At 37.8% G+C, this 13,557-nt stretch overlaps 1 protein-coding gene across 7 annotated transcripts in view; it reads right to left on the bottom strand.

The window, feature by feature from the left end:
• Positions 1 to 13,557, bottom strand: part of TBL1XR1 (TBL1X/Y related 1) — a 182,233-nt gene that overhangs the window by 27,810 nt on the left and 140,866 nt on the right. For all 7 annotated transcript variants that reach the window (XM_051818788.2, XM_051818787.2, XM_070072486.1 and 4 more), the window contains 6 exons: positions 11,485 to 11,707; positions 10,625 to 10,757; positions 10,137 to 10,278; positions 8,230 to 8,293; positions 8,047 to 8,144; positions 6,104 to 6,164 (listed from right to left, as the gene is read on the bottom strand). In XM_051818788.2, the coding sequence (XP_051674748.1) occupies positions 6,104 to 6,164; positions 8,047 to 8,144; positions 8,230 to 8,293; positions 10,137 to 10,278; positions 10,625 to 10,757; positions 11,485 to 11,650 (664 nt within the window). In that variant the 5' untranslated portion in view covers positions 11,651 to 11,707. The remainder of the gene's footprint in view (positions 1 to 6,103; positions 6,165 to 8,046; positions 8,145 to 8,229; positions 8,294 to 10,136; positions 10,279 to 10,624; positions 10,758 to 11,484; positions 11,708 to 13,557) is intronic.

The following is a 13,557-nucleotide window of genomic DNA, read 5'->3' as shown; positions in this document are numbered from 1 at the left end:
GGACCCAGGGGAATGGGTCATTTGTATCCTGGCTTGAGTCCTAAACCCATGTCAGATGCTCTAGCTGTATAAGTGAGCCTCATTTGTTCTTGTTGGTACCTTCCCTGAGCCTCAGTTTCTTCATCTGTATAATAGGAATGATGTTGCCAGCCTTGCAGGGCCGTTGTGCAGTGCCTCAGTAACGATGCAGATAGAGTACTTAGTGCAGCACCCAGATGTTTATGAATGGTAGTGGTTATTACATCCCCTGGCACTTAGCAGGCAGTCATTGAACATGTGAGTGAAAGCAGGAGCTACCACCAAAGACTTAGTTGAGGGGCTGGCGCTGTGGCATAGTGGGTAAAGCTACTGCCTACAGTGCCAGCATCCCATATGGGCTCTGGTTGGAGCTCCAGCTGCTCCACTTCTGATCCAGCTCTCTGCTATGGCCTGCGAAAGCAGCAGAAGATGGCCCAAGTCCTTGGGCCCCTGCAACCATGTGGGAGACCTGGAAGAAGCTCCTGGATCCTGGCTTCGGATTGGCACAGCTCCAGCCACTGCAGCCAATTGGGGAGTGAACCAGAGGATGGAAGGGAACCAGCGGATGGAAGACACCTCCCCTCCCTCCCTCTCTCTGTAACTCTTTCAAATAAATAAATAAATCTTTAAAAAAAAAAAAAAGAATTGAGTTTTATTTTCTATTTCAGTGAAGACTTCCATTGGTATTTTCTGGGGGAAATGCATCAAATTGTAAACCACTTTGCTTGGCATCAACATTCTACTAATTTTTCCAAACCACAAACATGAAATATCTTTTTATTTTTTTCTGTGTCCTTATCAGTTTCCTGTTCAGCACAATCTTGATTGTGGATATGTCATACATATAACATTTACTGTGTTGATAAACATTTTCTCTGTACCTAACGCTTTAGAATTTTTATGGGGGGTGTGGGGGGGGTGGATGGGAAGGAGGTCATCCAGCTGCTGCTTCACTCCCTAAATGAATGCAACATCTAGGGTTGGGCTGGCCCAAAACCAGGAGACAGGAACTCAAGGACCCATATACCTACTTCCAAACTAGGGTGCACTTTCGTAGAAAGCTAGAACTGAAAGTCAAGCCAGGACTTAAACCCAGGCACTGTTAACATGGTTTGTAGGCATCCAAGCAGCACCTTAACCAGTGCATTAAAGTCTGCTCCTGTGTGGAATTTTATTAGGATGCTTATGCAGAACCTATCGAGATGATCACTTCTTTTTGTATTCCATTCTACTGATGTGATGTATTGGACTTACTGATTTATGTATGCGGAACCATCCTTGCATCCCTGGGATGAACCACTTGATCATGGTGTATGACCTGTTTCATGTGCTCTTTAATTCTGATGCTAGTATTTCATTGAGAATTTTTGCATGTATGTTTTATCAGGGTTATGGTGTATAGTTTTCTTTTGTGGTTCTAACTGTATCTGCTTTTTGTATTACGGTAACACTGGCTTCATAGAATGAACTTGGAAGTCTTCCTTCATTTTGAATTTTCTAGAATATTTTGAAAAGAATTGGTGTTAATCCTTTAAAATTTTGGTATAATTCAGCAGTGAAGCCTTCCAGTGCTAGGCTTTCCTTTGTTGAGACACCATTACTGATTCAATTCTGGCATTTGTTATTGGTTTGTCAAGGTTCTTTATATATTCATCATTCAATATTGGTAGTTTGTATATGCCCAGAATCAATTTCTTCTATGTTTTCCATTTTCTTGGGGTGGGGATACATTTTACAGGAGTTCCTAATGAGCCTTTTGTATTTCTGTGCTATCAGTTGTAATATCTTGAGTTTTTCTGATCTTATTTATTTGGGTATTTTATTATTCTTGGTTATCTAGCTAACCATTTGTCAATTTGGTTTACCTTTTCAAAAAACCAATTCTTCATTGAGCTCTTAAGTTCTATAAGTAGTATATTTATTTCTGCTCTCATCTTTATTTCTTCCCTTCTTCTGAGTTTTGTATGTACTTGCTTTTCTAGTTCTTTGAAATGCATCCTTAATTTGTTATGAAATTCTTTTAAGATGTAGGCATTTAATTCCATAAACTTTCCTCTTGACGAGCATCTATTTCTGGATCATGGGGTGTTTCCACATTTTCATTACTGTCAATCATGCTATTATCAACACTGCCATGCAACTCTTCAGGTTCCTGCATCCAACCCTTTTGAATATACACTGACAAATGAAACTGCTGTGTCACATGGTAATTCTATGTCTGCTTTTTGAAAAACTGCCACATTATTTTCCATAGTGGCTATATCATTTTACACATCAACTAGCAAAATAAAAAGCTCTACGTGCCCATATGTACCTATTTTTTGCCATCCTAAAAGGTGTATCTCATTGTAACTCACCTAGCCAAAAAAAAAAAAAAAATATATGCTTAATGCTTCATGTTAAGAATATGCATGGGCCATAGCCTTGGAAACTCATGACTGGAGCATGGGGAGATTACTGAGGCCATAGACAGGAGTGTCAATTGGTAAAGTCAACAACAGGAGTCACTGTGCACTTACTCCTCATGTAGGATCTCTGTCCTTAATGTGCTGTACATTGAGATTTAATGCTATAACGAGTACTCAAACAGTATATTTCACTCTGTGTTTCTATGGGGGTGCAAACTGTTGAAAGCTTTACTTAATGTATACTAAACTGATCTTCTGTAAAAAAAAAAAAGAAGAAGAAGAAATTATCAATTCCCAACTTGACTCTCACTGGGATTAAACATGACAATAGGTCTGATCTGATTTCATCATCATTTAAAAAATCATCTATTATTTTTCACTTTATGTTTCTGTATGGGAGCAAACTGTTGAAATCTTTACTTAATGTATGCTAAACTTATCTTCTGTACATAAAGAGAATCGAAAATGAATCTTGATGTGAATGGAAGGGGAGAGGGAGTGGGAGAGGGGAGGGTTGCGGGTGGGAGGGATGTTATGGGGGGGAAGCCATTGTAATCCATAAACTGTACTTTGGAAATTTATATTCATTAAATAAAAGTTAAAAAAAAAAGGAAGAAAAAAAAAGTAAAGGAATGGTAGAATAAAGCTACCTACTATACCTCTAATTCACTCATTTTACTGTTTGTTCAGTAGAATGTAGTACATATGCAATAGAATTTATTAAACCAATACTCCCCTCTTGACAGGCATCCACTTTGATCTAGTTTTGTGCCTTAAAAACAATGCTGCAATAAACATTTTGTGCATTAAAAAAAAAAAAAAGAATTCACAGAACAGAGTTCTAAAGTAGGTCCTATTCTCATATTTGTTGAGTACTAATCAGCTCAATTATGAGAAGAAACTAGATGAAAGTAGAAAAGAAGCACTGAAAAGTATAAGAAATAATGGCCTGCTACTCAAGGCTAGGAAGAATACCTACATTCACAAGTTAGACTAGAAAACTTCATAATTCATGGATCACTGGTTAGAGTAAACCCAAGGTTCTAACCTCAGTAATGATTTAATAATTATTCCTACACTGAGCACTGTTTGTGTGATACTTAACAAGTCTTATATGCAAGATCCAAAGGGATCAACCATTTCCAAGTAATGTAATGGTGTCCCAGAACACATTTCACAAATATTTGTAATATAAAAGTATCAAACAACCTAACAAGATAAAAGTCAGTGTCTTAGTTCCAGTCAAAAGTAACCAAGCAAGGAGCCCATGTTGTGGCCTAGGAGGGTTAAGCCTCTGCCTTTGATGCCAGCATCTCATATGAGTACCAGTTGGAGACCTGGCTGCTCCACTTCTGATGCAGCTCCCTGCTGATGCACCTGGGAAAGCAGAGTAAGATGGCCCAAATTCTTGGGCACCTTCCTTCAGCCTGGCCCATCCCTGCCACTGCGGCTATTTGGGAATTGAAGGTTGGTCTCTTTTTCTGTGTTTGTCTCCCCTCCTCTCTAACTCTCCCTTTCAAATAAATAAAAAATACATCTTTGGGAGCTAAAAAACCAAACTAGATAGAAAAACTATAGATTAGATGCTGCAGAAGAAAAATTTGTGAACCTGAACACAACATACCAGCAGGGGGAGGGGAGGAACAGCAGACACAGAAGACAGAAAAAAGAATAAGTGGGGTCTCAGTTGGTGTAGGACAACTTCAAGCAGACTAATACATGTGTAATCAAAATCTCAGGGGGTGGAATAGAAAAATATTTGAAGAAAATGGACAAAAATTTCTGAATTTGAAGAAAACTACAAATAAATAAATCTAAGCTCAATAAACTGCAAGGATAACAAGCATGAAGAAAACTACATCAAGGCACAACATACTCAACCTGTTCAAAAAGCAGAGAATCTTTAATGAGCCAGGAAAAGAAAAACACACACAAAAAAGACAAAACAATAGCAGATTACAACTGGAAACAATACACATTAGAGTAAAGGAACATCTGACTTAATGAAAAAAAAAAAAATCCTATCAATTTAGACACCCAGCAAAACCATCCCCAAAAATGAATGAAATCAAGGCATTTTTATATATGAAAGCTAGTAGAATTATTGGTAGACTTGCACTATAAGAAAATTTAAAGCAAGTATTTCAGGCAGAAGGAAAAAAAGGATCAGAAGGAAATACTCATCCATGCAAATGAAATAAGAGTATAAGAAATGGTAGCTATAAAGATTATTTTACCACTTAACCCATTAAAAATATCACTTCAAGGTAGGTGGTGAAAAGTTAAAGGGATGTACTATGTAGCCTAACACAACTACTAAAATGAAACAATTCATTTTCTTAATAGTCCACAAAAGGAGGGAAAAAAAATTGGATCACAACAAATAATCCAAACAGGGGCAGAAACAGAAAAATAGGCTGAACAGAAAAGGCAAATAGAAATGGAATAAATTTAAACCTAATCCTATCAACAATTACATTAAATGTGAATGGCCTAAATATTGTAACTAAAAGTCAGAGATTATAGGCTGAATGAACAAGATTCAACTGGAAGCTTCACCTATGTAAAATACACTTCAAATATAAAGACATCAATAGATGGAAAGTAAAGTGATAAAGAAAATACATATACACAATGCCAACTCTAACAACAAGAAATCTGGAGTGGCTATATGAATATCAGACAATGTAGATTTCAAAGAACAGCATATAAACTGGAAGAAACAGGGTGATTAACATAATAAAGACTGATTTACCATAAAGAGGATACATTTCTAAATGTTCAAGCATCTAATAAATTTGTTTTAAAATTCCATGCAATGAAAACTAACAAAGCTTCAAAGGAAATATAAACTATTGTGGATTTTGATGTCTTTTCTCACAAACTGATAGAATCAGCATATAGAAAATTAGCAACACTTTTATAAAAGAGTGAATTAAATGACACTTGATTAAATTAGAAATCAATTTTAGAAAGATATTTGAAAATTTTCCAAATATTCAGAAACTAGGTGATGCACCTGGGCCAAAAAAATCAGTTGTATACCATGCAAGAAGGAATACTCTCTTGGCAAACTGATCAGATTTAGAATCAGATTAAGTATTTCTTGAAAGAGAAACCCATATAAAATACCTAAGTTCTGACAAAACTAGGTAAAAAAGCCTTTTTTTTTCTTAATTTCATGGATTGACTTAGATCCATCAATCCAATGAGGAAGTGACAACAGTCCCTAAATTTATGGTTTATAAAGTACTTCCATATACTTCGTGATGTTTCAGCCTCAGAAAAGATATTGTTATTATCCCTCATTTACAGATATTGAAAACATGGTTTAGAAAAGTTTAAAGTAACTTGCTCTGCCTTAAAGCTTATTAAGTGGGGGTAGAATTGACATTCAAACCTTAAACTCCTGATTCAAAAATTAATGCTCTCTCCATTAAATAATACTGCTGTAATTGAACCAGAGTGCAAATGATTTTTTATGGTATATTTCTCAGAAAACATTTAATGGTCCTTTGACAATTAACAATTGGAGTGGCATAGATCAGTGACTGAAAGGGCTACTACCAAGATTGATATTTGATATTTCAAGACTTGAAATGAAATAGATGCTGTTAAAAGTTTAATTAGAAAAACTGCAGAAAGCTACAGATTTAGTATAAATTATGAAGATTTACCTGAATGAAAAGGAAACTGCTGCTTGGCTTCACCAGTATGTGCATCCCAAATAATTGTTGTCTGAGATTAAAAGAAAAAAGTCATTATGAAATTAAAACCTTATCATAAATGCATAATTAGATGCTTAGCTGTATTATAGCTACATGAAATGTCAGAGTAGACTTAATTTTAAACACTTATTTTATTCCTGATAGTACTACAAGGCTCTACAATTCATTTGAGGGAAAGAGATGAGGAGGATGACTATTAGGCAGTTTAATTTTTCCCTGGTGATGCTTCACCAGTTATCTTTCTTCATACTAACAATTACTAGTTGCCAACAAACCACTACTAGGCATTATATTAGAAGGCCTGATATGCTCCATTTTAACAGTACATTCACTATATCCTAATAGCTGTTTAGCTACGAGAAGGTAAATTCCTGGTTGATATTAAAATCAGCTAGCTAGGCCGGCGCCGTGGCTCAATAGGCAAATCCTCCACCTTGCGGCGCCGGCACACCGGGTTCTAGTCCCGGTCGAGGCGCCGGATTCTGTCCCGGTTGCCCCTCTTCCAGGCCAGCTCTCTGCTATGGCCAGGGAGTGCAGTGGAGGATGGCCCAGGTGCTTGGGCCCTGCACCCCATGGGAGACCAGGAAAAGCACCTGGATCCTGGCTCCTGCCATCGGATCAGCACGGTGCGCCGGCTGCAGCGGTGGCCATTGGAGGGTGAACCAACGGCAAAGGAAGACCTTTCTCTCTCTGTCTCTCTCTCTCACTGTCCACTCTGCCTGTCAAAAATAAAAAAAAAAAAAATAAAAAAAAAAAATAAAAAAAAATAAAATCAGCTAGCTGTCAATATCAAACAACTGCTAAAGTTAACATTTACAAGACAAAAAAACTGAGGCCAGTGCCATGGTATAGTGGGTGAAGCAGCCACCTGCAATGTCAGCATCCCATATGGGTACCAGTTCGAGTCCCAGTTGCTCTACTCTTGATCCAGCTCTGCACTATAGCGTGGGAAAGCAGTGGAGGGTGGCTCAAGTCCGTGGGCCCCTGCATCCACGTGGGAGACCTGGGGGAAGCTCCTGGCTCGAATGGGCGCAGCTCTGGCCACTGAGGCCATTTAGGGAGTGAACCAGTGGATGGAAGACCTCTCTATTTCTCTCTACCTCTCTGTAACTCCGCCTTTCAAATAAATAACAAAAACTTAACAAAAAACACATCCAGGGAATTTGACGATATTTACAATATTTAAAACAGGGCCCTCAAGTACTACTGAGTGACTATTAACAGGTCTTCTCTCTTCTTCCTAGCCCCCTTTACTTTTCTTCCCTTATTCACTGTTCACTAAACATAAAGCCTCAACCAATTTCTCTTCACCTCCCTATGTGACCTACACACAATTGTTAGCATGACCTCCCCTAGACTAAAGTAAGATTAGAATCTTAAAACTGTACTTTTCCTTGAGGAGGTGTTTTAAGATGAGATGAGCTAAGGAAAAGAAGGAGGTCCTATTTGCAACCCATCCAGATTCACCAACTTACTTAAATGAAGAAAGCCAGAAAGGCCCTGCATTTTTTAGTTTCAACCAAGCACCAAGCATTCTTGTAACAGGCTCTAGCTTCTCCCATGGAATCATTCCAAAGCCACATTCACAGATAAGATTAACTAGAAATTGTAGAAGGTAGACCAATAGGTGTAGGAGGTATGCATGCACTACGGCTCAAATTCCAGCAATAACAATGAGGGGTCAGTCAGAGAAGACAAAGGGTATTTTGATGCGCAGATTCAGAAATGAGCTAATCAAAAATCTAAAAAAGGATTTCTATCACTATCATATATCCAAACCTGAATTTCCCAAATGTGAATGTTTTATGTGATTGACAGAAGGGAAAATGTTACTTTCAATTTTAGTCATTAAGACACTAAACTTTATAGAATTTAGTTTAAAATGCTTTTACCTTGTCTACTCCAGCACTTAGGATGAAATTTCCTTTCTTATTCCATTTTAATGCAAATATAGGGCCTTTATGCTGTCCTAAGGTGCTGGCAAGATTACCTACATTTCAAAAAAGAAACACATTAAAATTACTTCAAAGTTAATTAGATCAATAATCAAGCAAGAGGGAAAATGTTTCATTTACCATCTTTAGTCCATATTCTAGCAAATCCGTCATATGAACCAGTTGCTAGAAGTGTGCCTTCACTCTGTGAGAAGAAACAAATTTCTTTCATTATGTATTACACAAGTTTTTTATATATGGCTAAACAAAAAGGGTACATGCATGATCCAAACAATATTGCCATTTCAGATGATCATTCTTAAAACATGGAATACATCTTTCCTTTGTTAATCCCTTTCTACTGTGAAGTATGTATTTACCCCCCACCAAAAAAAAACTAAAAACAACAAAAAAATTATCAAGCACCAAAAAACAACAGCCCAAGGAAAAGACCCAGAAAAGAGTGATGAGTGATGGCTGATTTTAGTTATTGAAGAGAGGACTACTTTTTATCAGGAAAAACCCTTGCCTTGATGAATGGTATAATAAAATGTTATTTACACAAATGTAAAATTTATAGATTGCTGTATCACTGTGTTGCCAGGATGAGTACTTTGAGACACAGATAAAAACCCTGCCATACTTGGCATACAACATCACCTACAACAGACTTCTCAAGCCATTCACTGTACAGTAAGTGAAACGTACACAATTGTTCTGGGAACAGACTCAGTTCTGCTAGGAATTCCTAAGGAAGATAGAGCCATGCTGAAGCTAACAGCCAAAGTTTATTTCCAAATCCTTCACTATGCCAAGGTTCCTTTAACTATCAGTCTCCAAATGTTTTAGTCCATGGACCACAAAACAAGGAAAAGAAGACTTCAAAGATCAGACATCTCATAGGCTCTTGCTTTAGCCATGGTAAAGAACGATTAATCAAGGAGCTTTACCTCTTTTAGTGGAAACTTCAAGTTCACAATGAATAATACATTTCAAAAAGCCTACACTTTCCAAAACTTAACATGCTGTACAGAAACACAAATCAACATTCATTACCATCCTCTTCAGTATAAACTGTGGGTTTCATTAACTTAACAGGTCACTGGGCAAGAGCATAAAAAACTGCAAATTTTGATCTAAGATTACAATAAGGATCCATATTAACAAGATAATTCTGCCTTCTGATCCTACAATAAAAAAAACACTGTGATGTGCTAAGCCCTTTTGAACTTTGAGAACTGTCAATATGTACGTTATAGGAGGGGAAGGTAAGTGCATTGTTGGCGATTTTAGAAACCAACAACAAAAAGACCTAGCTTTGTGTTCTGGAAGAATTCCACAGAACCTGAGAACTTTAGCTGAAGCAATCACTTTTGAACACTGATCCTTTGGAATCAGATTTAGAAGATGCTTTGGGTTTGGGCAGTCCTACAGGAAGTTCTCAGGCAGAGGCCAGAGGAGAAAAGGCCAGGTGACGCTTCATATTCTTTGAGAAGCTCAAAGTCTAAGAGGTCTGGGAGTGGGGTGGGGTTGTTCTATATTTTAAACTAAAAGGGTGAAGATGTACCAACAGAGTAGCGAAGTTATCCTGAAAGATGCTAAATCATTTACAGAAGCAGAACAGCTGAATAAATCACAAGAGGAAACCATCTTAACGGTCCCTAAAATGTAGTTGACAATGAAGTTTTATCAGTTTGCAACACAATGAGAAAAATAAGAATGGAATTTTGGTATACAGATTTATTTCTCAAGAAAGGAGGAGTCAGATGTTAAGTTGTTGCATGTTACTATGCTAAAGATTTTCTATTACCTTATCCATATAGATGCCACTTTCATACTTCTATTTTATATGTATGCAGTAGTTAACAACTCCTGGGTAAAACTGAAGAACTAGAAGTTGAACCTAGAGTACTACAGAGCCAGTCCTTGTTGGTACTAGTGAAATCCAGTAATATTTGAACAAGAGAAAAACCCTACCACCAGTGTGAGGCTCGAGAGGCTAAGCATTTTGGTACCACGTCTACCACAGACCATAGAGTGATACTCACGTTCCAATCTAGAGAAGTTACATCCTTGTTGCTTGGAACATCTTGCCCTCCTTCTCGTATGCAATGTCTCAGTACTAACTGTGTGGAGCCACTGGTACTGTTTTCACTAAGATTCCATATTCTTGCTGTTGAGTCTCCAGACCTACAAAGTATGCAATTTATTTTAAATCCTTGTAACATGCTCAAGTACCCTGGAATCAAAGCAACATGTTTACATTGTATTACTTATAAAGCAAATAAAGACCAGGCTACCATGGATTTCCATTTCCAGTATTTTTCCCTTCTACATCTTGGTACTCCCAAGTGAAATATTTTATGCCTTCTAAAATTACTTCATGAAGGAATAAAGATTTACAGAAGCAAAATTACTGACTGCAAACAACCAACAATAAAAAACTAAAAAAACCTAGGTAATATATTTATAAAATGCTTTAACAGTTCAGTAAGATATTCTACAAAGCCAGTTTAGTACCAGTTGAGAAACATACCCTGATGCCAGGAGATCACTAACAGGGTTCCAGGCACAGATGAAAACTTCAGATTCATGGCCCCGTAACACAACTGCTTTATTAGGAGGGATTTCAACATCCCCATCCACTTCCATCATGTCAGTATGATTATCTGCATCATGAGAAACAAGTGGAAAATTCCACTTAGGTAATATTACAAATCCTTGGGGGGCAGGGTGAGGTAAGAATGCAAAACCAGCAAAACCTTCCTTTACAACGCATAATGTTATATTTTTCACCATATCAGATTAAGGTAAACATGACTACACAGTGTTCTTCATGGAAAATACACTTCTATATTTAGTTAACTATGACTATACTATTTTTTAAAGCTTATGTTATGTGCACAGGATTGTGTGTTTAGAGAGGTGGTAGGGAGAGGATGACTGCGAACGGTTAAGACACAAACATGGCTAAAATGATGACACAGTTTGAATTAAATATACATGTACCAGTCCTATTCCAAGTTTCTGCCAGTAGGGGTTGCTGATATCATTCATATAACATTAGAGCTGCTTTTCTATCTCAGTGTCAGAAGTTAATATTTTATTAGTTCATAACTAGCATTGCAAATTTTATTTAGAAATCAAATGAAGAGGCAAAAATTCACTTCATAGTGGAAAAAGGTTTCTAAATATTTTAAAAAGAAAAATAATGTGGATTCAAACATATCTAGCTTTTGGGAGCTTTAGATGAAAAACCTAAAGTGTGTGAGACAAGCTACAGGAGCAAATCGGTATTAAATAAATAGATAAATATTTTCAATTTAGAAGATAGAACATTCTTAAAAAGCTAGATATTTCTCCTGAAAAACAAATTTTAAAAATTTCTTAGCTTACTTGCTATAGTATGCGCTCCATTCTCCTCCCCATTTGCTGTGTTTTCTCCATTTTTTGCAGATCCTTGTGGGTTAGTTGCAGCTGCGGCAGCTGCAGCAGCTGCTGCCTGTTGCTGTGCAAGCTTATCTCTATAAGCTTGTTGTCTTGTCTGCACTACATCAGGCATTACGGCATCTATCAGGGACAGAGACTCTATTGGTCGACCATCAAACAAGGTACCATCCTGGATTTTGAAAATTGTGAGAGAAGAAAAACAAAAGATAACAATTAGGGTTATTCCCGTACATACAAATCAATTGCAGCAATGAAAACACTCAAACTGGACACACATAAGAAGGAAAGGAGTTAGGAGGAAAAGCGAAAGGGAAACACCAACAGGTAACTGCAAGTTGCTGTTTAAATTTTCATTTTCACTTAGTCATGTTCTTAAATGTTGGGAGATATAACTGCAATATAACAGAAGTCACTGCTGAAAATTGGAAGGGATGTAGGTCAGAGGACAAAAATGTTTATGAATTAAGATTCTAAAATGTTGTTAGTCAAAAGCAGTGACCAGTATAGAACAGTTCATGTAAGAGGTGAGAACTGTTTGTTACACTGTGGTAAACAGTCAGCTCTCTGTATCCAGATTCAACCAAGAATGAACAGAAGCATGAATGTCAGTATTGAACACATACAGATTTTTTCCCATGGCCATTATTTTACCAACAATACACTTTAACAACTATTTACCTACCATTTACACTGTAGTAGGGACTGTAAGTCATCTACAGGGGATTTAAAGCATATGGAAGGATGCACATGGGTTATATGCAAATACTAAAACTATTTTAATATTTGAGTCAGGGACCTGAACATCCATAAATTTGCATATGGGAGAAAGAGGGTCCTAAAACCAATCCTTTGCTGATACCAAGGGATAACCACTTCAATTAAAAACTAAAAACTTTCCGGGGCCGGCACTATGGCGTAGTGGGTAAAGCCGCCACCTGCCGTGCTGGCATCCCATTTGGGTGCTGGCTCAAGTCCCAGCTGCTCCACTTCCAGTCCAGCTCACTGCTGTGGCCTGGGAAAACAGTAGAGGGTGGCACATGTGCTTGGGTCCCTACACCCGCTTGGGAGACCTGGAGGAAGCTCCTGGCTCCTGGCTTCTGATCAGCTCAGCTCCTGCTGTGTTTTGCTCATTTGGGAAGTGAACCTCTCTCTCTGCCTCTCCTTTTCTCTCTGTGTAACTCTTTCAAATAAATAAATCTTTAAAAAAAAAATTTAAATAAAAGAAAAAACTTTCTAAAAAGGTTTATCAGATTCAAAAGCTTCCTGCAGTTTCACTAAAATATTAAAGCAGAAATCAACTTCACATATTGTGCTCCACAATCATCTCATTTTATTAGTGTTACATACAAGCACACTTGTGAGGCTCCCACAGAGTCGTTGAAGTTACACAGCTAGTCAAAGAAAAACGGGATCTCTTAACAGTGCTATTCAGACTATGACCCAAAGGCCAAAAGAACTGCTATCACCTGGTATTTTGTTGGAACTGTAGACTCAAACCCACAGAATTCAAAATCCCTGAAAGAAGGGCCAGTGCTGTGGTGTAGCAGGTAAAGCCGCCACCTACAGTGCCAGCACCCCATATGGGCGCTGGTTCGAATCCCAGCTGCTCTGCTTCCAATCCAGTTCTCTGCTATGGCCTAGGAAAGCAGTAGAAGATGGCCCAAGTCCTTGGGCCCTTGCACCCTTATGGGGGAGACCCGTAAGAATCTCCTGGCACCTGACTTTGGACTGGCCCAGCTCCAGCTGTTGTGGCCATTTTGGGAGTGAACCAGCGGACCTCCCTCCCTCCCTTCCTCTCTAACTCTGCCTTTGAAATAAATAAATAAATAAATCTTAGGGAAAAAAAAAAAAGCCTGGAGGTAGAAAAATTAAAAAAGAATTCCCCGAAGGCAGGCTGAGGAACCAGTGTGTTAACAAGCTTTCTGGGTGAGTCTCACCTACACTAACATTTAAGAAGTACCATCATAACTCACAGGCTAGTGCGTCTCAATTTTTTTTTTTTTTAAGATTTCTTTATTT

The sequence above is a fragment of the Oryctolagus cuniculus genome, chromosome 4, assembly GCF_964237555.1.
Source record: "Oryctolagus cuniculus chromosome 4, mOryCun1.1, whole genome shotgun sequence".
Lineage (NCBI taxonomy): Eukaryota > Metazoa > Chordata > Mammalia > Lagomorpha > Leporidae > Oryctolagus > Oryctolagus cuniculus.
Note: the sequence above shows the minus strand (reverse complement) of the source record. Positions and strands in the feature narration are given on the sequence as shown.